General features: G+C 35.0%; 3 protein-coding genes across 14 annotated transcripts; 1 reads left to right on the top strand and 2 right to left on the bottom strand.

The window, feature by feature from the left end:
• Nucleotides 1-1,032: 1,032 nt before the first annotated feature.
• On the bottom strand, nt 1,033-5,582 carry LOC107608718 (isocitrate dehydrogenase [NADP]). Of its 2 annotated transcripts, none has more exons than XM_016310427.3 (16): nt 5,273-5,582; nt 4,193-4,236; nt 3,979-4,088; nt 3,789-3,826; nt 3,524-3,601; nt 3,316-3,369; nt 3,128-3,229; nt 2,932-3,020; nt 2,738-2,841; nt 2,580-2,648; nt 2,376-2,491; nt 2,242-2,276; nt 1,882-2,024; nt 1,673-1,795; nt 1,480-1,572; nt 1,033-1,331 (listed from the first exon to the last, which is right to left on the bottom strand). In XM_016310427.3, exons 1-15 carry the CDS (start codon nt 5,319-5,321, stop codon nt 1,491-1,493), a joined length of 1,236 nt encoding a protein of 411 aa, XP_016165913.1. In that variant the 5' UTR covers nt 5,322-5,582; the 3' UTR covers nt 1,033-1,331; nt 1,480-1,490. The 2 variants fall into 2 exon arrangements, with proteins under 2 accessions (XP_016165913.1, XP_016165914.1); XM_016310428.3 differs by having other exon boundaries at nt 1,033-1,325; nt 5,273-5,466.
• Nucleotides 5,583-8,267: 2,685 nt separating this feature from the next.
• LOC148550461 (uncharacterized) lies at nt 8,268-11,497 on the top strand. Its single transcript, XM_088494504.1, has 4 exons — nt 8,268-8,500; nt 10,518-10,998; nt 11,087-11,235; nt 11,446-11,497. Exons 1-4 carry the CDS (start codon nt 8,268-8,270, stop codon nt 11,495-11,497), a joined length of 915 nt encoding a protein of 304 aa, XP_088350630.1.
• Nucleotides 11,498-15,786: 4,289 nt separating this feature from the next.
• Nucleotides 15,787-22,143, bottom strand: LOC107608822 (uncharacterized). Of its 11 annotated transcripts, XM_088493346.1 has the most exons (10): nt 21,683-22,093; nt 19,791-20,380; nt 19,227-19,412; nt 18,024-18,109; nt 17,810-17,846; nt 17,587-17,660; nt 17,384-17,477; nt 17,208-17,290; nt 16,641-16,732; nt 15,787-16,382 (listed from the first exon to the last, which is right to left on the bottom strand). In XM_088493346.1, the coding sequence occupies exons 4-10, from the start codon at nt 18,096-18,098 to the stop codon at nt 16,346-16,348; spliced, it is 492 nt and encodes a 163-aa protein (XP_088349472.1). In that variant the 5' UTR covers nt 18,099-18,109; nt 19,227-19,412; nt 19,791-20,380; nt 21,683-22,093; the 3' UTR covers nt 15,787-16,345. The 11 variants fall into 11 exon arrangements, 8 of the variants coding, with proteins under 8 accessions (XP_088349472.1, XP_088349471.1, XP_088349469.1 ...); XM_088493343.1 differs by lacking the exon at nt 15,787-16,382 and having other exon boundaries at nt 16,427-16,732; nt 19,082-19,412; nt 21,658-22,131; XM_088493342.1 differs by lacking the exon at nt 15,787-16,382 and having other exon boundaries at nt 16,427-16,732.
• Between the last annotated feature and the right edge of the window lie 2,910 nt (nt 22,144-25,053).

Consider the following 25,053-nt stretch of genomic DNA (forward strand, 5'->3'; position numbering starts at 1 on the left):
TGATTGAAACTAAAGTCTGTTATATAGCGCGTGATTTGTACGTATGAATTGGAGCGCGTTTAGGGTTTTAGTAAGTTCCGCACTTGTAAGACTTGTAAATGCTAATAGCTTGTATGTAGGGCTAGCAATTCATACCCTACCCGCGGGTACCCAATCTGGTCCAACCCGTTCGGGTAGGGTAGGGTACGGTCCGGGTATGCCTGCGGGTAGGGTAGGGTACGGGTTTAGGGTGTACCCTACCCTACCCGCACCTCAAATATAACACATATTTTATAAAAATTAGATATATAGTGAAGGAAGTGAGAGTTAAACCCACAACCTCTCTTATGTAATGACTTACAATAAGTAAACAACCACTAAACTAATTAGTTAATTTAGTAATTTAGAGCATTAGTTTGTTATTTTTTTATGTTATTAATATATATAAAATTTGAAATGATTGAATTTTATATTTACTTTGAAAAAATTTGATATTTCTGCGAGTAAAGTAGGGTAGGGTAAGGTTTAGAACTTTAGGGTGCGGGTAGGGTTAGGGTTGAGAGATTCTCAACTCGCAGATAGGGTAGGGTAGGATAGAATTTTAATAGAATTTTCAACCCGCGAGTAGGGTTAGGGCAGGATTTGCCCATTGCCAGCCCTACTTGTATGCTAAGATTAATTCTTATAATAAATATATTTTTCAACTAATTAGTTAAAATTCACTTCACTCCTAGTTAGTTCGTTAGCGAAACCTAATCTGTTCTCTCCCCCCCACCCCCCTCATTTTTTTTTCTTTTAACAGAAAGAGAGAAGATAAGAAAAAGGCAAAAAAAAGAAAACCCCAATAGAAAAAAAGAAAAACAAAAACACACCAAAAGAAGACCAGACAGGATGAGATTAAAATGGCTGATTCAAGGGCGAATTTGTGTGAGTGACTTTCATTTGGACCAATTATTCACCAACTTAGGTAGACTTAGTTATCAACAAAAATTTGTTCATCTACCGTATTTGTATATCTCTTTTCAACATTGTAGGCAATGTAAACTCAGATCATTTTTCCAACACTCAATTTAATGACTACGTATGAGATACAGAATGAGAAGTTTGAACAGCAAATTAAAATCAGCATGAACATAAAATCCATTCAAACTTAGAAGGGATCGGTTCAAAATTGCAAATAACAAATCAGTTAAAACAATATGGGGAAGCAGCTAAGCCATTCATTCCACCAACCCAGCGCATATGAAGTTAAAATGGAGCAAACGACCAATGCTACTCTTGCCCTTCTTATTTCTTCTGAAGAGAGTATATGATCTCCTTTCAGCTTTGTCCTTTATCCCCTGTCTCTGAAACTCCAACGAAAAGCAGAATAAAAAAGTCCCTTTAGATATAGAAGTGTTTCATAAATAGTAATACTCCTCCCTCTCTTCCCTTATATTTGTAACTGTTACTTTTGGTAAGACCATTCAAAGATGAAAATAACCAAGTAAACTAATTTACCTAAAACCGGACTAAGCAGAAAGCTGTGCTTTTAGTTCCGCTGCCACTGCATCGATGAACTCCTCGGTGTTCAGGTAATTCTCCCTTGAAAGCCTATTTTGCAAGAGTCATGCAACAAACATAAGTTTACAAAAATCATTTCAAGAGGAAAAGCAAATGTGTGATCAATGCTGCTATGGTGCAACACACATACTTGGGTCCATGAATAATGAGTGCCAAATCCTTGGTCATCTTCCCAGCCTCCACTACTCCAATGCAAGCTGCTTCTAGTTTTTGAGTGAAATCCAAAAGTCTGGCATTGTTATCCAATTTTGCCCTATCATGTTGAAACATTTTAACTCCCCAATCTTGTGAAATATTGAATGCATAAAGTATCTAGCGATTGAAACTGCAGTGATGTACCTGTGGGCAAGCCCTCTAGTCCAAGCAAAGATGGATGCTATGCTGTTTGTGCTGGTTTCCCCTCCTTTCTGATGAACCCTATAGTGACGCGTTACTGTGCCGTGAGCTGCTTCTGCTTCAATAGTCTTCCCATCAGGGCAAACCTGAAACCATCCCACAAGCTTAGTATCAGTAGGCAGACAGTCCAAGAACACTCAAAGCAATTATTGCAAATAATAATAATAATCTGGGTCTATTGAATAAATAGAAAGTTGTCTTTAAGTAATTGGTTGGACTTAAATTCGTAAGGAATGTCTACAACATCTGGACAGGAAATGATAAGTTCCCTACAAAGTATGAAGGGTTTAGAGTATTACATACCAATACAGATGTCATCAAACCCAATGATCCAAAACCTAAAAAATGTTAATGGGTACATGTTAAAGGGGAAAATAAACCCGAAGTATTAAAATTAACAAAAGAAAATGACAAAGATACAAGCATATCAGACTGACCTTGAGCTAAGAAATCACTCTGGACATCTCCATCATAGTTCTTGCATGCCCATACGTAACCTCCTTCACTCTTGAGTGCATACGCCACCATATCATCAATGAGCCGATGCTCATACCTTCCATGCCAATCAGAAAAAAAATGTAAGCAATAGAATAATATGAATCTATATTTATCTCTGAAAGCGTAAGTGCTCATTCACTCACCATATACCAGCAGCCTCATACTTTGATTTCCAGTTTTTCTCATACACTTCTTGGAATATGTCCTTGAATCTTCAGCCAATAAATGGATAAAATTAAAATGGAATATAAGATGGACATAGCAAAAGCTTCCAAAATAATACTAATAATAATAAGCATACCTTCCATCATATTTCTTAAGAATTGTGTTTTTGGTGCTAAGATAAAGAGGCCATTTTTTCTCAAGAGCAGTTGCCATAGAAGACTCAGCAAAAGCACGGATAGACTGCATCACATGCCAAACAATAAATAGGTCAGAAAATGACAGACATTACTCATCAAATCAAACCAATAAAAAAAACACAGCAGAATTGACCTCATCAGTGTTGTACATAGCCATTGAAACACCTCCTTCACCGGTGAAGTTAAAAACCTCTAGTTCAGTCTTTTCACCACTTTCTGGAACTGCAATGGTAAATCATGAAAGCAATATTTAGTTACCACCAAATATAATAGGTATAGTACGAACTATGAACCCAAGAAGCTGTCTAAAACAAAGTAAGAAGTAATACCGAACACCAGCTTTAATTTCCCAGCTCCTTTAATAACTGTGTCAGTGGCCCTATATTGATCACCAAATGCGTGTCTTCCAATGCATATTGGCTTTGTCCAGCCTGAAATATTTAGATCATTACAATTTACAGCCTCCATTGGCAATGTGCAATTAAAAAGTAAAAATTAAGAGAATCAATTTAAGTACCAGGAACAAGGCGAGGGACGTTTTTGCAAAGAATGGGTTCTCTGAAGACAGTTCCTGAAAGTTTTTCCAAGAGCAACCAGTAAGAACAAAATATATTGTTAGACTCAACTATCATTTAGTAGCCACCAATTCCCTGACCAAAAACCTATGAAGTGATCAGTAGTTCATATTTCATAAACAATAGTCAACAACAAATAAGCTGAATTACCATTCAAAATGTTCCTAATTGTCCCATTTGGACTCTTCCACATTTGCTTGAGGTCAAATTCCTTCACTCGAGCCTCATCTGTCAACATAATAGTACAATACTAATAAAAGTTCTGCAAACATGTACCTCACCATGTAGCAATTCATGCAGTAGAATTCTTAATCAACCAATGCATAATAGTATGTTCCCATACTTCTCAATTATCAAATGTATATATATTCGAAAAAGCACAGATGAGTATTCTAGTAGGAACACACTACCATACCTGGCGTGATGGTTGCACACTTGATTGCTACATTATACCTACATAGCAGTGCAAACATTAAAGAAATAAGGATAACAAGATGGAAAAGGAGCCAACTACATAATAAGCTCTAACCACTCTAAATTCAAAATTATACAAGAAAATAAATATTGAAATATATTGAAAAATATCTATAAGATCAACAACATACTTAAGAGTTGCTTCTGCACTCTCAACTGTAACTTTATCATCAGTCTGATCACGGTAGGGAAGACCAAGGTCAAAATACTTGATGTCCAACTCCATGAAGGGCAAAATGAGCTATCCAAAAAAGGAAGAAAAGAAAAATGTTGTCAGTGTAACAAGCATTTTTTATGAGCAAACAATGTGATGATAACATGATGAGCTAGATCACTAAAAATCACCTTATCCTTGATTGACTTCCAGATAACTCTGGTCATTTCATCACCTGCAATGCAACATCCACAAACAAAACAATGTCAAGAACAACATATACATAATCATGAAGAAAAATACAATGGTAATGAATAAATGTAGCTTTTTTAAGTATTCATCCAGTGAACTGGGTTATACATGTAGTCATACATATAGATTATATGTGTAGTTTTATTATGTTATTAAACCTGAAACAGTTGATTGTCTCACAAACAGTTCAGCTGTTAAAACTTAATTCCTAAAGAGCAATCTGCATTCTAGTGGAGTCAAATCCTTTAAAATTATGATGAGTGCACACTATAGAACCTCATTAAATCCATTAAATGTTCAGTATTCAGTAATTACAAACGAGTATTCAGTTTCCATAGAACAACTATTAGTATCAAATTCAACTATTCAGTATCTTTTCCCTCATTCCATTTTATTTTATTTTATTTTAAAAAATAAATCTTATGATCCGCTTCCACAGAACAACGATTAAGTATCAAATTCAGCAACATTTCAATTATATATATATACTATTCCAAAATAAATTCATATGATTCTTGCCGTATAATGACTGAACTTCACCAAATACTAATTTTTATTTTCAGTAACAAGCTAACAGATCAAATCTACAAGGTAATAAAGAAAACATAGACATCAAGTCATTCAGTGAAACCAGATTTCGATGTGCCTTAAAATAATTACTGATTACTGATATCCTTTCTATAAAAAAAAATAAATTAGCAAAATGAACAGGAAAACAATCTTAAATTTGACGTTACGTGACAGAAATAAATATCAACAAAACATAGAGTGGTCCACAGAAACAAAATCACAGCCAAAAAATATCTAACTCAAGCAAATAATAATAATAATAATAATAATAATAATAATAATAATACAATAAAATAAAATAACAACACAAATACATATTACATCAAAATATCCAGAAAAAAAAAAAAGAAACATGCAATTAAAAGAAAAATTAGATCGTGAAAATCAGAAGAGAAAGCAACGAGTAAACGAGAACAGATCCGAAGGGATGAAGATTATTGGTTACGAACCGTCCATCTCGACGATGGGGTTGTCGACCTTGATCTTCTCAAATCCCATGGCAGCTTGAACTTTTTCTTTTCCGATCTAAGACTCGTGAAAGGCTTGGTAGGTGAGAGTGTGAGACTTAATGGAGCTGGGAAATGAGAAAGAGACTATATAGAAAACAAAAAGAGAGAGAGAGAGTGGGTGGCACTATTTATTTGAAAAAAAGTAATGGATATTCACCCCACTATATTTATTGTTTTGTGACTTCTACCCCTCTAATATCTTTTATTTACGTCTTTGCCACAAATTCTTTATTCATGTTTTTAACGACATATTTTGGTCTAAAATTTTAGTTATTAAATCCATCTTTAAATAAATTAGTCCCACATTGTAATTTACTCAAGAGTTTGGATAAATCAGTCTTATCATCATTCAATAAAAATTTAAAATCCTTTATATAAATGTAAAATTTTAAAAAAATGTAAATTTTTTATTAATCTCTTTATATGAATGAGTTTTTTTTTTTTTTTTATGTGAGAACTAATTTTTCTATTAACAAAAATTTCTTTAGAGATATTGAGGTATTATTCGTTTTTAAAATAAGAAAAAATCTCAACTTCGAATAATGTTATGTATACCAAAATAAAAACTACCTACTAAATTAAAATTTTGTAATATCCTATGTATTTATTATTTAAGTATTTAGGTATAATTAGTGGTTGTAAATAAATTTAGAACGAATATTTTTGAAAAAAAAATAATTACATTGATTAATTAGAGAAATGGCTTTTGTACGTAAAACATTTTCATATATGATAAACACAAAAATATTATTTTTATATTAAAAATTAGTCACCATATTAATTATTATATATTTATATATAAATATATATTATTTAATTTATTTTTAATATATATTTTTTAATATTATTTTATATAAAAAACTAATTTGATAACTGACTTTTAATAAACACGTAATATAATTATAATAATATTTACTTTATTATCATTAAATTTCAGCGCAACATTTAGTCATTTACTACAATTTCTTAATATTTAGGAATTTTTTAACTAATATGATGTGATTTGCCGAAAATTTATATAGAAAAGATAAAATTTTCTAAACTATAATTTGAGAAAAGATAATTTCTTAATTTTCTCGAAAAACAATTTTCTAAAAGACAAAAAATCTAATCCATTTTTAATCTATCACAAATCAAGTTTTTTTTTTGCTTATTTAAAGACAAACTTCATTTAAGGTGTATATGGAATAAAGTCGGACCGACTTATGATTTAATTATAGTTAAACGAGTTAAACTCCAAAGTGGTCCCTAAGATTCACGATTTGCACCAATTTAATCCCTGACTTACCAATTGCACTATTTATGTCCCCGACTTTGTTAAAATTGCACTAGGGTCGTCCCTCCCCACATTTCCGGCCAAATTGACTGCCGCCGGCAGTGACATGGCGCTGAGATGCCACGCTGGATCACTTTTGGCGCTAAAAGATGGAACGACGTCGTTTGATATACGTTTAGAAACAAAACCCAAATAACACATGATCACTTCATCTTCCTCTTCGTCTTCTGAAAACCAAAACAACGCACCATGAAGTCCTGAGTTCTGGGCACTGTATAAGGGTTTGAAGGTTGCAAAATTTTTGTTCCGTGGAGTTTGCTGCGACTGTGATAGGTTTTTGCGATCGTTGTCGTTGACGGAAGCAGAAGGAGTTCATCGGGAGCATACGAAGGTACGTCTGAACTCGGAAAAAACAATGCTTTTCAAAGAAAAATTATGCATCAATGTCGTTGTTTGTTGAAAACTTGATTTTGGGTTGATGAAAGTTTAAAATTTTTCATTATCTGTTAGGGTTTATGTGGGTAGTGGAGAAATTTTTTTCATGCTCTGTTTTTAATGCAATTTTAGTTGGGTTAGTTGATGGGTGTTTTTGGTGTTTTGTATGTGATTGAATGTCAATTTTTGTTTTTGCATGTGTGAAGTCTGATTGTTAGATTCCTGAATTTGGTTTTTTGCATAATGCAGATGAAGACTTTGATGGATATCATGTTCCATCATGGGGGAACACTTAAAAAAAATGAAGATGGAATATTAGTGTACTCACCAGATAATAGAACTTGCTTAGGAGATTTAGATGAGGACACGTTAGATGTGTTCTTTGTAAGGAACTATTACAAGGAGTTTGGGTATGACAACATAATTCAGTGTTGGTGGCTGCCTCCGGGGAGGAGCTTAGATGGTGGACTGAGGGCTCTTACATGTGATGGTGAGTTAAGAGAGATGTGTTTTGCTGCACAGAATAATGATGGAGTTGTTGATGTGTATTTTGAGCATGGGGTGTCCACACCAGAGGTGATTGCAGGAAAGGAAGTTGTAGTATGGCTTGATGATACTTGTGAGGGAGATTTGATGAGCAAAAAGAACACTAAACAGGGTCTCAAAGCTGATGGCAACAAGCCAAACCCAACTACAGAACCAAATTCCATCCCAAAAGCAAACCCAAGTCCCAAAAACAATCCTATTCCAACCCCCCATGAAACCAACCCTGTCACTAATCCAAATCCCATTGCTGATAACACAACCTCCAATCTAAATCCTGCTAGGGCTCATGACAAACCCATTTTAAAGCCCAATTCTAAATTAAAGCCCAAGCCAAAGTCAAAGCCCAACCCAACATCCATCTCCAAACCCAAACTGACTGAAAAGCCCATTCAGAAACCCAACCCAGGCCTGAAAACCAAACTGAGAGAGACTACCAAGGCATGCTCCACAGCAAAAGGAAAAGACAAATAAAAAATGAAGTCCAAACCTCAGTTATTCCCTAAGAGAATTACAAGATCTCAAGCTGCTGGAACATATAGAAGGTCTGCTAATAAGGGCAAGGAAGCTCTTCATGTTGACTTAACTGTAAATGATGACTCCAGTGAGGATGATAGTTCAGAGGATAGTTCCTTTAAGCCAATCCAAGAAGACAGTTCTAGCAGTGAAGACAATGCAAGTATGTCCAAACTAAGAAATAGGAAACTAAAAGAAGTCAAGAGACGTGCATATGCTGCTGCTAAGACAAAAGAGAACATAATGCAACCAGATGATGCATTGGTTGAGGATGTGTCAGATGGAGAGGTGGACTTGGGGTTTGTGGAAACTCAAGGGATTGTTGATGTGTATGAAGCACTTGACCCAGGTGCAGAGTCTGATGGTGCTAATTCTTGGCACTCAGAGGAGATGAAGACTCTTCCTAATTCAGAGGATGAGCTGCAATCTGATGAGGACTCAGACGAATTCCCAATCTTTAGAAATGGTGCGAGATTCGGTGAGCTTCAACTACAAGTGGGGATGAAATTTAACACCAAGTTTGAGTTCAGAGAGGCTGTAAGAGAGTATACTATCCAAGAAGGGAGGAGAATTAAATTCAAGAAAAATGACAATATTAGATGCAGCGCTGTGTGCAAGGTGAAAGAGTGTGCATGGGTTGTGTATGCCTCAAGGGACTGTGATGACTCATGATGGCAGATCAAAACTTTCAACGGCGATCATACTTGTGCAAGGGAGAACACCAACAGGGCTGCTAATAGGGCTTGGGTTGCTAGTAAATTTGTGAAAAATGTGAGAAAATACCCCAATTTCAAGCAAAGTGAGGCTGCTGTGTACTTCAGGACAAAGTGTGACCTTATGCTGAATAGAAATTCCATTGCAAGGGCACTGGCAGATGCAAGGAATGTAGTATATGGGGATGAGAGGGCACAATATGCAAAGTTAAGGGACTATGCTGAAACTTTACTGAAGACGAATCCTGGATCTACGGTTCAGATCTGTGTCGAACCTCAACCAAACGGAGAGGTCATATTTGATAAGATGTACGTCTGTTTGCATGGTTGCAAGATGGGATTCAAAGCAGGTTGTCGCCCCTTGATTGGGCTTGATGGGGCATTTCTGAAGACACAATTCGGAGGTCAGATCTTGGCTGCTGTGGCACAGGATGCCAATCATCACATTTACGTGATTGCCTGGGCTATAGTTGAAATAGAGAATACGGAAACTTGGAAATGGTTCGTGGAACTGCTTCATGCTGATCTTGGAGACTACAAGACTAACGGATGGTGCTTTATTTCTGATATGTAGAAGGTAATGTTACCTTTCATATGCCTTTAACAATCTATGAGTCTGTGGATTTATAATGAACTGTCTTGGAATATTGGTTGTTACATATGGTTGTATCTTGTATGCATTGGGTTGCTTGTATGCACAGTTAATTATGTAGCTATAGTAGTAGGGACGAATCGTGCATTTTACACCTAAATGAAGGGACTAAATTATATTAAAATGCGAAAGTCAGGGACTATATTAGGGTCATTAATGTAAACTCAGGGACTGTTCTGTGGCACGATAAAAGTGTGTACATCACTTTTTGGTTTTGACACATAGTGTACCAACAATGTTTTGCAGGGTGTAATTCATGCTGTGCAGGAGGTGATGCCAAGAGTTCACCACCGTTTCTGCGTTTGGCACCTCTGGAGGAACTTCAATAAACAATGGAAGGACCTTGAGTTGAGGGGACTGCTTTGGGAATGTGCCAGATCAACAACGTTCCAGGATTTCATTGATAATCTGAACAAGATTAAGAAGGTGAATGAGGAGGCTTGGGCATATCTCAACAAATGGCCTAGAGAGTCATGGACAAAGTCCTAGTTCAGCCATAGGCCAAAACTGAACAACATTTGCAACAACGCCTGTGAGGTTTTCAACGCAAGAATCAAAGAGGCCAGAAGCAAACCCATCATCACATTACTTGAGGAGGTGAGAATGTTTATGATGAGAACTATTGCGAAGAATAAGGTAAAACTGGCAAATCATGTTGGCATACTCCCCCCTGTAATTCAAAGTCGCCTAGATAAAATCAGAAAAGAATCAAAGAACTGGATGCCTATCTGGACCGGTGATGAAGACTATGAAAAATTCGAGGTTCATGGCCATCCAACAAACATGGTAGTGGATCTTGGAAAGAGACTATGCACTTGCCAATTCTGGATGCTGACCAGTGATCTTTTTCAACCTCTTTAACTTAATTATTAATATTTCTGTACTTTGATGACTGTCATTGTCTTACTCTGCATTTGTGTTAATAACTGTAGGCATTCCTTGTGTTCATGCATGTGCTGCCCTTGCAAGGGTAAACAAGAGGCCGGAAGACTTTTGTCATCAACTGTGTACTATGGAGGCATACAACAAGACTTATGCCCATCACATTAATCATCTTCCTGGCCAATCATTGTGGGAGAAATCCATGTACACTCATCCACAGGCCCCTAACATTAGGAGGAGGCCTGGAGCTCTGACAAAGAAAAGGAGAAAAGATGTTGATGAGGGGAACAGTGGTAACAAGAAAGCCAAACCAAGTGGAAGTTTAAAAAGGGTTTTGAAGCCATTCACATGTAGGTATTGTGGGGTAAAAGGGCATACTAAGAGAGGGTGCTCAAAGAAGAGACTGGATGAAGTAGCTGCTGCTGTTGCAGCTGCAAAGGCTGCTGCAGATAAAGCCAAATCAAAGGCTGCTTCAGAGGCTGGCCCTGAACCTCATACTGTTGCTTCTGCTACTCAGGCTGGCCCTCAACCTCAAACTGCTACTTCTGCTTCAAATCTTGGCCCTCAAGCTCATGTTGCTGCTGCACCAGTTGATAAACCTCCTGTTGTGGAGATTGAGATATCACAACCAAACTACGAAGGATCACAGGTAATACAGTTCTTAAGATCTACAACATAGCAAAATATATTTTTGTTGTTTTCTGGGCTCATGTGTTTGAGCTATTTTTCTGCTGTAGGACATAGCAGGATCTACTGCACCTGCACCATCAAGGCCGAAGAAGTTGCCAACCAAAAGGAGGAGCTCACCACCACCTCAATCAATTCGTGTGGATCCAATGCAAGGAGCCAGTGAGGCAACATCTTTCAGATTGGCCAATTTTATGAAGTTTGTTCAAACTCCCGGTTTCAAAGCACCAAGGAAAAAGAACAATTCATGACTTTGACATCAGGATCTTTAGGACAGTACTTGATTGTTTTGTTAAAGGCAGTTAATAGATAGTAGCTTTGTGTAGGTTGCTTGTCAAAACTTTTGTATTGCCAGCCTTCATATATTACTTGTGGCACTTCTTTTGTTTCTTTAATGTTTGCAACTCAGATATGTTAATGTTTGCTACTCAGATATGTTTAACTTTGCTACTCAGATATGATTATCTTTGCTACTCATATGATCTATAATTATTTTTCTTTATGATAACTAGTCTATCAAAAACAGGGCATAATAAAACTGAAGATAAAAAACTGACTCTTACTTTCATTCATCCATCAACTCATTACATAAAACATAACATTGTCAGAACTTCAAAGTCATAACCAATACAACAACTACAACGAACAACACCACTATGCCTAAGAATTGTATCATACATTTTTGGGTCCTCACTTCAGCTTCCAATTTTTCAATCCTCCAGGCTAAATTGACTCTCACTTGCTCATTGTCAACTACAGTTGCATCCACTCTTCCTTCATGTTCCTCTTCTTCTTCTACATCATCAGCCCAGAGAAAAAATCCACACCATGTTTTTTTCCTAGTCTGAATATGAGATATGATAAGAAGTAAAGAACAGAAAATCACTAAACAATTTTTCTCACAAAAAACTCACATTCTAATTTGGACAACCGAAGAAGGGCTTATCTGGGTTAGTATTTGTTCCGGACCAACGAAGCACGGGCCGGCAGCCGCATCCACAGCGGTCAGGCACCCGCGACGGTCTGGTCCGACTCCGCGTTCTCGTCGTCGATCGTGTAGAGCTTCCCTGACCCTGGCTCGGACACCCATTCATGGTTTTCGTTTCAGTTCCACGAGTAACAAAAAGGAAGTATGAGAAGAACGTTGCTGGGCAGAGACAAGAAGAACGTTGCTGGGAGGAGACAAGAAGATGAAGTGGGATAACGACGTCATGCTACAAAATAGGGTTAAAACTAGGTTTAGGGACCGAATTGGGTCAAACAGTTTCAATTGCCACCTCAGCTAGCCGTTATCTACGCCAGCGTGGCATCTCAGCGCCATGTCACTGCCGACGGCAGTCAATTTGGCCGGAGATGTGGGAAGGGACGACCCTGGTGCAATTTTAACAAAGTCGGGGATATAAATGGTGCAATTGGTAAGTCAGGAACTAAATTGGTGCAAATCGTGAATTTCAAGGACCACTTTGGGATTTAACTCATAGTTAAACCCAATCCTAATATTTTATCAGTTTATTTTAAATATATGAATCCACTCTAAATTTTAACATAATATATATTAATTATGAAACAATTTTGGATCAAATCGATTCTAGCCAAAACATTATTCGAATTCAACCTAAAATTTATATCGAACTAGTATATATACCTGTATTCTACGAGATAATATACAAAAATATATAAAATAATTTATATACTTTTAAATTTTTTAAATAAAACATGCATCGTAATTTTTGTTATAAAAATTTTATAAAGTTAATTAAATTTAAAATTTAACAATTTTCAATATTTAAAATAATAAAATCAATGAGTAATAATTTTACTTATAATTGCTCATTAATAGTAATATATAATTTGTGATTAAATTAAAATATTTACATTAAAATATTATTTTTTTTATTTTTTTTAAATAATATTAATGGTTAAATTTTCAAATATTTTTTCATGACTCATTAGTAAATCTTTCAAACCTTCTTACTCTTATGAAGAACTATTTTTATTAAAATCTATCTAGAACTATTTTATATTCTAGTATCATATTCATTCTTAAAATTAAAGTAATATGACTAACATTGTTATTGGTTAAAATTTACTAATATATTTTATTTATTCTTGAGTTAAATTAGTTGTATTTGATTATTTATAGCTATAAATAATTTTATATTTTTCGTTATTTTAAACACTTACTAAAACTGCTAAAGATAAGATGAATACAAAATTAAATGTATAATATCTTGTCTTAATTCTTTTAAAATAATAAAAAAGATTTGTGTCTAAAATTTTGAATTGTCTTTACATAAAACAATAATTATTGTTATAGGTCTTTTCCACACAAAAAAAATCTTATGATACAACAGAAACAAGAATAGTATTAATTATTCAAAAATCGAAGTTGATTTGTTCGTCCAGTATAATCATTTTTTTTAAAAGACAAATCTTTATTATGTGTCAAAAAATCAAGATAAAATTATAATACTTTTAAAAATTATTAATCAAAATACATAAAAAAATTTAATGCAAATTAAAATAAAAATAATTCAATTATTCTAGTTAAATAAATAATTAATATAATTGATTAATTATAATTAATATAGTCAAACAAAATATTAAATAATTTAATATTTTTTTCAATCAAATAAAATAAATCAAAAAGATATTTTTTTAAAAATATATTACATTAAATATGTTATTAAAAAATTCAATTTTAATAAAATAGAAACTCAAGTGCAGTTAATTTTGTATAAACTTGATAACTAAGAGTTATCAGATAAAAATTTAATCAAATCAGTCAAATTATTTGACACCTCTCAATTATCAACTTTATATGAAGTTGACTGCACCGAAATTTTCACCTTTTAATAATATATAATAGATAAAAATAACAAACTCAAAATCAATAAAAAAAAATCCGGATTGGCTAGACCTAATCTTGATAACCTCTACTTCATAAATAAAAAAGGAGAAGATTGAGCAGAGACTAGAGAGGGAAGTGAATGGCGAAGGTGTAATATATAAGATGATGAGGGGTCACAAAGATAATAAGTATGTTATGTAGTTTGTATTTTGTTGGATCCTAATTTCCCTTGCTGAGTTGTATTGTATAATGTATAGTTTGGTGAGCAATGGTATTGGCTGGTCAGTGGCTGAAGTTGTCACGACTTATCTGCCTTTAAAGCCCCACCTGCCCCTCCTCTTAGTCTTTTAGCGCATTCCCATTCCAAAATGTCAAAATGCCACTATCGTGAGTATATGTGTCATCATATCATAGCATCAGTTGCCCTTTCTAGATGCCCATAACATTTTCTTTTCCTTCTATACATTGGTACCATACTCTATTGTGAAACACGGGTTGATTATTACATTTTAAACGTCGTACTAAGAGAATGTGTATTACATTTTATACTAAATAGATGTAATAATTTATGTTAATTAACATGTAGTATTTGAGATTATTTTAAAGAAAAAAGGATGTTCTATGTTGTTGGTTAAGGGACATTATCATGAAAAAAACCATTTTATCTTTATGAATTCTTAAAGTAGATAATATACTAATGTTCTTTATTTGGTGGGTGACTATGATTCGCACAAGATACTTTGAATAGTTCTCAGATAGAGTGTTATTGGTACAAGATCTTCAGATCCTTTTTGTTTAAATTATTATCATTTCTATTGAGAGTCTCTGTCTGCCAGGGAAGCAGTGGCGTGACTCTCTTCATGGAAATCTCTCCTTTTATATATGGACAATTTTATACTATTCACCAATTAAATTTCAAAAGTATATCAAATCAAACTAATATGGATAAGTATCTATTACAATAATTGTTTACAATTTCAATTGCATCTTCTTACTCAATTTTTTTTAGATTTTAAACTCTAAATTCTATTTTTTTATATTATATTTTTCTAAAAAAAATACACATTACGAAATGTATTTTCAATTTCACCATATTTTTCTGTTAATGTATGAGTATAGTTTTTTTTATGCCCTTATTGATAAGTTTATACATATATATATTCTGTTGTCTGGCCTGAAATGAACTTTCATGACAAAATCACATTTATGATTAAAAAAAATTCTCACCTCAGTTCATTATATCTATTGCTTAAAAAAAATTAAGCTCAATATATTAGTTTCATATTTTAATGTAATATTTATTAAACTATTTTAACTTTATCATGTCCATAACTTTAGGCACAACGAACAATGAAATATTAATACATTAGTTTTGTTAGTAAATAAAGATGTTTTACTAAACAATTTGTAACCAACTCTTGATTTGAAGTTTTCTAATGTGCAAAAAGCTATAATGATGATAGTAGATAACATAAATCGGATATTTTGGAGAATTAAATTGTTAGATTTGTTTGACAACATTTCAGAATATTTTACGCATCTATAGTTAAATGACATCTCATCCACCCTCATAAAAAATTGAAATAATACTACACATGTAAGTTTTTTTTATTAACCAAGTCTAATTAAATTAGTCTAATATAACAAAATCAGTTATAATTAGCATTATTTTAAATCTTATTGTTTAATTTAGTTAAACTTAGTTTATAAAAAGATTTGAATGTATAACATTATTCAAAAAATTGTGATACCTTTGACTGTTAAAGTATAAACAGAAGATAAAATTTAATTTAAGCATTACACATCCCTTTCCTAAAACTTTTCATAACATAATAACGGAAAAAACTAAAGGTTTATCCGAAAGAAAAAATAATTTATTAAAATTATAGTGACCTTCTGGACCTCAAATCAATAGTTTCTATTATTTAATGCTAGACCTACAACAAATATACTTCATCCTTGTTAATCCAATATGCCAGCAAATAGAAATGCCAAACAGTACGTTACAATAGTTATCCTTCAACAACCCCACCCTTTATTTATATGGAAATGACTTTGGAATTATGACAATGCATTTACTGGTGATAAGGATATTAGACCCAATGGGAATAATTCTTAATTTACAAAAGAACATAATGAGAGCGCCCTGAAATTTTTTCTTGGTTTGGTTGGCTTCAGGGTAGTTAAAAATGGGGTAATAATTTTTCATAGATAAGTCTAACTACGTAAAATTACAAAGTTCATATGTAAGAATTTCCATCCCATTATACATCCATAAGCATGTGAATTGAGGTCTTAGGCGGAAAAAGATGAAAGGAAACGGCTTGAAGAATAAAATTGATTCCACTTTACTCATCAAGGCATCCCCTTCTTTTCCTTTCCTTTCAAAATCTCAACTCTCACAATCAAGTAAATAGTCAATGAACGGTAGCTCAAATGGCATTTGTCCTCCCTCTCTTTATAGAGATCTCAAGTTCGAGCTTCTCCTAATGTAACTTGAACGCAAAAAAAAAAAAAAAAAAAAAAAGAATTAAGTAAATTGATCACAAGGCTATAATTTGAATAAATGTTAATTTAACTTTAAACCGAACTGTGCATTGTAAAATAACTAAGTTATAAGCCAGAAAATAGCCTCATACAGGATAGTCTCACTGATATTGAATAGAAAACTCTAGTTCTTAGATAGATGTTTGTCTAGGAAAGCTTTAGCTAGATTACTGAAGCTTGCACTAACTTCTTCAGCCGCTGCATACCTCTTGATGGTATCAACAACTTCTGGCTTTAAAATTTCTTCCTTGTTAAATTCATTACAGATATAATAAAGTGCTCCAAGTGCATAATTTACCTAAATATCAAACGACAAACGGTAAATACTCGGTGATTCATCAAATTATAGTGTAAGAAAATTAAGAACGTAAAGGTCAATAAAGATACATGATTTACTCTCAGCAGTTACAAGGTGATTTTTCAGAGCGAGTTATTAGTAGGCAAGTTTAACAATTATAAAGGTATATACACTGTAGAGAATCTAACATGTTTTACTAAACCTCCTATGAAAAATTATTCGAAGTTATTTCTTCTGCTGGACAGAAGACATTAAAAGAACCTAAATTTAAAGATAGAGTAACAACTATGAATCATGCTCATATATAACATAAACTAGGGAAAAGATTGTTGTGTCAAAAACAAATTTAAGATTCTAACTCTACATGGTTTCACATTCCCTTTGACTAGTAGCATTCACAGGTTGAACTAAAGAGCCAAAACATAATCATGAGGTAGTAAAGCAACACAGTCAACAAGAAAGTTTTTATCCTTACAGTGTTCCTGACTGGGCTTGATAGACATTGAATGATAAGAGGTATGCCACCAAACTTACTTACAATTGCAACATTTGCCTGATCTAAAATAAATAAATTCAAAATGTTGTTACCATAAATAAAATTCTTTACAATAAAATTTTAGAAAACAAGAGAAAAACAACTAGCATTTTTACCAGCACAACAATTGCAGATGCCTCCAACACCAAACTCTACAAGTTTTTCATTGGGTTCAGTCATGCAGTCCAGGAAGAGTTCCAAAACATTAAGCTGCTCATGTATCAAATTGGGTAAAACAGAAGTTACAAATTGAACAACCCATGCTTTGGTACGAAAGAAAGTTACAAAGTACATCATATGCAATTCTTTGGCTCCATACTTGGCGCAAAAAGTTATAATTGTAAGGATCATATGCAAAGTTGGCCAAATTTGCCAAAATCCTCTCTTTTGTTTCTGTTAAGGGGGAAAAAGAATACAGAAAAGTTTCAGCAATCTAGAACTCTAGAACACAAATGTGTCTTTACAAATGCAGTTGAAAGAGTGTTTCAGACATTACTAAACTATTGAATGAACTTTTAAAAATAAAAGAAAAAAAAGTATACCTTCATCAGTTGTGTTCTGAAACTGAGTCACCAGTTCCTGAAACAAACATCATCTATCAACGAAAATACTAAACATAAAAAAAAAAAAAAACCAATGCAACAAAATTAAAATATTTGTATATGACTATCATTTGTTTTTGTTTTGCTGTTGTTGTTGCTGTTATAATAATGAAAGCAACAGAAGTCGAAAAGAAAAAGATGATGGGAGAAGCACCTGAAGGTATTGAAATCTAGGACTTCCATATTTCCCAGTTCGCTCTTGTTGTCTCTGTTCATTGGTAAATATCATGGTTTCCTCTTCTGCTCAATAACTATTTGTTAATACTAAGAATAACAAAGAAACAAATTTGTTTGCACTAAAAGTTGCTGATAGAAACAATAAGAGAAACACGGGAGGAAATGCCAACAAGAACGATACAAGCTTGGAAGGGCATTAAAAAGGAAAGATAGAGATAGTCTAAAGTAATTGCGATTACTTCTACATTAAGATTCCTGGCTAATTTTGATGATATGAGATTAGATTCGACCAAGAGAAGAAAAAGGAGATAAAAGCTAACACTTGATGGACAAAGAGATATGCATAGTGTATAAAAAGGTATTCAATAGCATTATTCAGAGGAATATATTTAGAGTACTGAAATAATAGCAAAACAATTGTAACATGGAAGAATGTAGGATTTACCAATTACCACCACACTCTAACATGGCCAAAAATTTATTACACCAAACACCCCAAGCCTATCATTAGTGTGCCAACTAAATCATTCTGGAAAACATCTGGAGAGAAACTTTTCATTGAATGGAAGTCAACGGAATGAGTATACTTGAGTTTAGCCCAATGGATAGAAAACAGAAATGGATAATAGCAAGGTTCTGAAAACCAAACCGGTCATCTAACTGATCTAGCTACTGGTTCACTGGTTTAACCGTAACCTAACTGGAATAACCATTTTACAAAAAATAATAAATAAAATATAAATAAACACACTAAAACATAATTATAGTCTAATATAAACTTTAAAATGTCATCCAAATTAAAAGTATTACATCAACCACAATGTTATAATCTCATTCAAATACAAACTCAAAAGTCAAATAACAATAACAATAACAAAGTCAAGAATATTTTATGTACTATGATAAAAAACAATAAATGAATGTTGAAACATTTCTTTACAGGTGACAATCCAGAGTCAAGGATAAACAAATATTCCTTCATGATTAAATAAAATGCTTATGAAGAACTTTTATATGACATCATTAGAAAGTTACCTCTTTGTATAACCTTTTGTTGTGCTTCCTAAAGAGCTATAGCCGAACAAAAACACATTTTTCCAACCATTTTTGTGCAATTAGCACAGCATAGAACAGGTGCCAATGAATTACAATTAAGACTAGTGTTAGTAGACAAATGTACCGTTTCTATAATGTTCTCTCCAACCTTGACTCCCCCAATTACATGTATAGACTCTTTAACAACAGCAGCAGCAAAATATTCCCTAGGATGATTCATTTGTTCCCCGGTTATCCATGCTTCGCACGAGGATCAAACACTTCAATGGTCAACACCATTGTGCTTCCATCAAAGCCACCAAGCGCATGCCTACGAGGTGAATGGATAAGTTCATAACGGTGCAAAATCAGTCACATAGGTTGTTACTAGGAAAGAAACTAGTGCAAGTCTTAATCTAAGAAATGCATAATTGGCAAAATTCATATGCTGAATTAACTAACTTAACAATCTAAGCACAATTAAGCCCAAAGCATAGTTTTAATTGACTTAATTGAACACAAAGAAAGCACAGCAGTGAGCAGCAGATCGCAAAAGAACACAGCACAGCAGCAAAGAAGACACAAACCAGAGTACAGCACACCATAGCAGCAATGAGCAGAGCTAATCAATAATCAATATAATTTGATAATTTCTGAAAAAAAAAAACACAGAACAGCTGGCACTAGTAGTGAGCAGAGAAGCCATTACCTTCGATCTGAGCAGTCTGGGCAGAGTGCGAGGGAGAGCGGTTGAGCGCAACGGACAAAGGCGACCAGGCGACAAGCACAGGGACGGCGGCAGAAGCGCGGCTGAGCAGACGAAGACCAGATGCAGAAGCTGCGATTGGTGAATGAGGAGAGGGGTTGGAGACTTGGAGCACGACGACCAGACGATGACAGGAAGCTCCTGAGCGCGACGGACGGCGGCGAAACCGCAGCTGAGCAGACAAGACAATGACAGACGCTGAGCTCGAGGAAGAAGCTGTGACTGGTGAGACCGTGAGAGTGAACAGAGGTGGTGGTGGTGGTCCCAGTGTCCCAGTCCCAGTCCCTGCGGCAGTGGTGGAGGTTAGATGGCTGGGGTTTGTTTGAGGGCAAAACCAAAAAGCTCTGAACTTCCGGAGGAACGTGCGAGTCAGTGTGAGGAGAAGGGGCTGGGGCGCCGTGCAATTGGGCAGAAAGGAATCTGTTTTCTTTTTTAACTCCAAACGACACCATTTCATGGAAACCGGTTGGGTTTCGGTTCGATCCAGCCGATTTAGCGGTTCACAAATGAAATGTTTGCTTTGGTTGAATGGACTGCAGAAGTGTCCGATTTCCGGTCCATTTTTTCAGAACCATGAATAATAGAGTAAGATAATCGTTACTAGAAAGAATACTAAACAAACAAGAAGAAAACAAGACAAAATATTGCTGGGAAACAAAAGAAATAATTCCTCAAGTAATACTCTCTTAAATGGGAAAGATGAAAGTAACGGCTACAAATTTTTATTGAAGGTGGTTCAAGGTTTAGTGTCTTGGTCAAGGTTCTGAAAACTGAATCGGTCATCGAACCGTTCTAGTGACTGATTCACTGATTTATTAGTCTAACCGATTCAATAGTGGTTTAACCGAAATAACCATTTTATAATAAAATAATAAATAAAATATAAATAAACACACCAAGATTAACAAAAATAAACTATATTTAACTAAGATTAACAAAATTTTCAAACATAATTTTAACAAGATAAATTAACAGAGTTTTCAAATCAATTTTAACAAGTTCAACACAATGATTAATAGCAAAAAAAAGGCTAGCACTATCAACTCTCCAATTGCTCAATAACCTCCTTTCCTTCCCAACACCTTCAAAGTAATCTCTAGTTCATCCCACAATAAGTTATATCAATTAGAAATTATCAAACCACATTCATTTTGTATGCAAAAACAGTTTTAACATGGAAAGCTTCATTGCAAGAATGCAAGTTGGTGTGCAGGTCCTCGAACAGCAAATCAATACAAACATTCAAGAAAAAGAAAGATAACACAGCAACAACACAACAAAGAATCAAAGGAACATTTAAAACACAGCAACAACACAACACCTATAGGAACATTTAAAACAAAGCAACAAAGAAAGAAATATCTAAGAATCAGCATTGCTGAGAACAATAACTTGAACCTGTATGCTTAAAGAATCAAAGGCTAAGCTTCACTGGAAAAGTGAAGAACACCCAAAGGAAGGAAACTTCAATCACAGCTTAAACCAAAATTCACAATCCCTTTAAATTGAAGCAGCAAGCAACTTGAGAACTAAAGCAAGGTTAAGCAGTGAACTAAATCAGTCTAATTTTAACAAAGATTAACTGAACTAAATTAACTAATTATTCAATGATTCAATCCAAAACAAGAAAATAGTATAATACAGCACAGGAGCAGAGCTAATCAATGATTTAAATTTCAATCTGAGTAGCACTAACAGAATCCAAGAAAAAATCAATGTTCTAGCAGAATCTCAAAAAAATCATTGAATCAATGTTCTGAGCAAAGATAAAAAATCAGAACGAAAATTTTTAAAAAAATGAAGCCATTGCCTTCGTGAGCTCGAGGAAGACGCACCAATTGTTGAATGAGGAAGAAGCGTGGAGCCGCAGACGACCGGACGAAGACACGATGGTGTCTGAGCGCAACGGCGGCGTTGAGTGAGACCCTTGCGGCAGTGGGGGAGTAACCTAGGGTTTGTGTTTTGGGGGTGGGGCGCTGTATACCTGTATCTGAATGAGGAGGAGGAGGAGGAGAAGTGAGGAACCTGCGCGACAGAGGCTTCCACATTCGCACGGTGGCTGCGCGATGGAAGGTTGCGATGGCTGCGGCGCGATGGAGGGGAAGTGAGGGAGCATGCGGTGGCTGTTCGAAGTTCCGACGGCGGCGGTAGCAGGCGGTGGCTGGACGGACGACCAGGAGCTCGAAGAGAGGAGCCCTGGACTGAGTGTGAAAGAGGCAGTGAGGCACTGAGGAGGCAGATGCGCGTTCTGGATCTGGACGATGGAGTTTGGGTAGGGTTAGTCAGTGTGCAGCACAATGAAACGACAGCCATTAGTTCCTTTTTCAAAAAACCGGCCGGGTTACGATTCGGTTCGACCGATCGGTTCCCGGCCGGTTTGACGGTTTAATTGCGGTTTTTGAAATTAGCGGTTTTAACATTTGTCCGAGTTGTTTTTTGTAGCGGTTCACAGTTTAACCGGTTCGATCGGCCAATCCGAACCGATTTTCAGAACATTGGTCTTGGTTAGATATGGTAGTATTTGGTTAGTGGGCGTATTCTGTTTGATTATTGATATACACAATTTTAAAGGATATGTTGGTACACAGATTAACACAAATTATATGTATTTTTAGTATACTTCTAATAAGTTGAGACACAAAAATTAATATAGAGACACTGATTATTTTGACAATTTTATTCTTGTTTTATTTCTATATTTTTATTTTTGTCCTCTCCTCTCATCCATTTTCAGATCTTTTCATCTCTTTTTTCCTCTCTTCTCCTCTCTATTTCAACTTCCGTCTCTTCTCTCTTCATGGGCAACCAAGCAGAATCTCTTTCCCCTCTCTTCTCCTCGCCATTTCAACTTCTACTTCTTCTCTCTTCATGACCAACCAACCTCCTCTACTGAAGTGCCTCTGCCACTGTCACCGTCTCCCTTCCTCCTCATACTCTCTAGATTGCGTCCCTGTCTTCTTCCTTCTTCCAAATCTCCAGATATGTGACTTGTGTCTCTGTCATGTCGCAGTCGAGGCTCTATCATCAATCCATTGTGTCTTTATCTTTATCTCTGTTCATCCTTCTATTTGTCCCTTTTTGGATTTTTTTCCTAAAATAAAGTTCTATTTTTTCTTTGTTTTTTTATTATTAATTTGTGCTATTTTTAGAAAAAAAAAGTATAATATGAATGCTATGGATAGTTTCTTTCCGTTGGCTTCTACACCGTTGAAATATCTCATCCTCCAATTCATTTTTTAATTTCTCAGCTGCAAAACTACGATATTCCATTTGTTCATCGTCGCTTCAACAACTTAAAATTGACACAAGAAATTCAAAATGGAAATCATGTCAATTAATTACTTGCTATTTAATTAGAAAGATATGTATTAAATTTGTTGTTGAAATTACTAGAATTTTTTTATTTGGATAATTTTTTGTTATGAATAGAAATGGAAAAAAAAGAATCAGTGTAGCGGTTGATGAAAAAATATAGATAGTGGTGATGGTGGTAAAGGTAGATGATGAGAGTATTATTGACTTTTTAAAATTTTATGTGTTTTATGTATGTTCTTTATCAAACATAAAACATGTATACATGTATTTTGTGTCTATGTCTATATAGTCTATGTCTTTGTGTCCATGTCTCATGCTACACACTAAACAAACGGAGCCTATGATATGGCTACTGTTAGTGTGGAAGATACGCGTGAGTTGCGTCGTAATTCCAGCCATGCAGAAGTCATTGATTTTTAGCCTGAAGATGGTACACCTATCACCATGCAATGTGAGCCAAGCTCCACGCAAGCCCAAGTCAATGGTTCTTCTTCAAAGATGGCCCAAAAAAAAGATTATGAGGCTAGGGGAGGGTAAAAATTTGCAGGGGATGAAAAAGAATGCTCCAGTTAGAATTTGACCTATTTTACCAAAAAAGGCTTCAAGGCCAAACAAAAATTGTAAGAGAAAATCCCCCAAATTGTGGAATCCATGGCCGAGCCCCTTCTAAAGAAATCCTCTTCGTCGAGGAACCCGCACACTGCTGTAATTGAGTTGGCGATACTGAGAGTATGAGAGAGATAGAGCGCCAGCAACGAGAGGGATTTGAGAAGGCTAAGGAGTTGGATAGCCTTCTCGATACCCATGTTGTTGTGAACTCTTTTTGAATCAACTTCCTCCTTCCTCTTCAATGGTGGCGACATCAAAAGGGAAGATGATAAAAGAAGACCCGCCAGATAAGAATAAGTCTTTTATGTTAAAGGAGGAGCCATCTTCGAATGAGAGAATAGAGCATGTCTTTGTAGCTGCATCCTCGTCAGTGGATCAGGGTGATGTTGGACCATCTGCTTAAGAGGTATTTGATCTTTACAATCTCCTTTGATGCGGTTGTTATTACGAATATTATTGTGTAGAACTGCCGTCTGGGTTGTAGGGGTTTTGCCAATCTCATTAGAAATCTTAGTAGAGATTATGATGTTTAGTTTGTGATCCTTCTTGAAACACATATTAGTAGTGAACGTGGTAAGAAGATTAGAGACAGAATAGGGATTGATAGTTGTTGTGTTGAGGAAGTTAGAGACCAGTCAGAGGACATTTGGTGCATGTGGAACGCTGATTTCTGGAAGTGTCATTTTGAAAACTTTTCAACTGAGTCATTTAAAGGTGGAAGGTAAAAAATCCATCGTTTTGACTTCTTACAACCATTTATGGTAGCCCTAATTGGCTTTACTGCAAAACTCTCTAAGATAATTTGTAGGATTTGAACAATTATGTTAATTTACCCTAGTGTACGATTGGTGATTTTAACACCATTCTTCACGATCATGAGAGGAGAGGGGGTCTTGGGAATGGTCAGTATGCTGCGTGTCTGGATTTTCCATCTTGTGTTCAGGATTGCAGTCTTATTGATCTAAGCTATTCTGGCTCCCTGTTTACTTAGAAGAGAGGTACTTTAATGGAACGGTTGGATAGAGTTGTTGGTAACATCGATTGGCAGATCAAGTTTCCCGAAGCCTGCATCAAGCACTTACCTCCTTTGGAATCTGACCATACTTCTTTGTGCTTACAGCTTGATCTGGGCCTAATAGAAGACGTTGACCTTTCAGGTTTCTGGCTTCTTGGTTCCTACATCCTGATTTCAAACGTATGGCTGCCAGCAATTGGAATTACACGAGTTCTTTGATGGATTATATCAATAATTTTCAAAATTCTCTGAAAGATTAGAATGCCA

This window comes from Arachis ipaensis, chromosome B7, assembly GCF_059453495.1.
Source record: "Arachis ipaensis isolate K30076 ecotype BB chromosome B7, ASM5945349v1, whole genome shotgun sequence".
Lineage (NCBI taxonomy): Eukaryota > Viridiplantae > Streptophyta > Magnoliopsida > Fabales > Fabaceae > Arachis > Arachis ipaensis.

Excerpts from the sequence above, each read along its gene's own strand:
- LOC107608718 (XM_016310427.3), bottom strand. The coding sequence starts at position 5,321 with ATGGGATTTGAGAAGATCAAGGTCGACAACCCCATCGTCGAGATGGAC. Across the intron at positions 4,237-5,272 it reads CCCCATCGTCGAGATGGACG|GTGATGAAATGACCAGAGTT; the intron begins GTTCGTAACCAA and ends GTTGCATTGCAG. Across the intron at positions 3,021-3,127 it reads GAAATTAAAGCTGGTGTTCG|TTCCAGAAAGTGGTGAAAAG; the intron begins GTATTACTTCTT and ends TTACCATTGCAG.
- LOC148550461 (XM_088494504.1), top strand. The coding sequence starts at position 8,268 with ATGTCCAAACTAAGAAATAGGAAACTAAAAGAAGTCAAGAGACGTGCA. Across the intron at positions 8,501-10,517 it reads CACTCAGAGGAGATGAAGAC|TCATCTTCCTGGCCAATCAT; the intron begins TCTTCCTAATTC and ends CCATCACATTAA. Across the intron at positions 11,236-11,445 it reads AGATTGGCCAATTTTATGAA|ATATGTTAATGTTTGCTACT; the intron begins GTTTGTTCAAAC and ends TTTGCAACTCAG.
- LOC107608822 (XM_088493339.1), bottom strand. Across the intron at positions 17,291-17,383 it reads CATCTGCAATTGTTGTGCTG|ATCAGGCAAATGTTGCAATT; the intron begins GTAAAAATGCTA and ends TATTTATTTTAG. Across the intron at positions 16,733-17,207 it reads CAAGCCCAGTCAGGAACACT|GTAAATTATGCACTTGGAGC; the intron begins GTAAGGATAAAA and ends TTTGATATTTAG.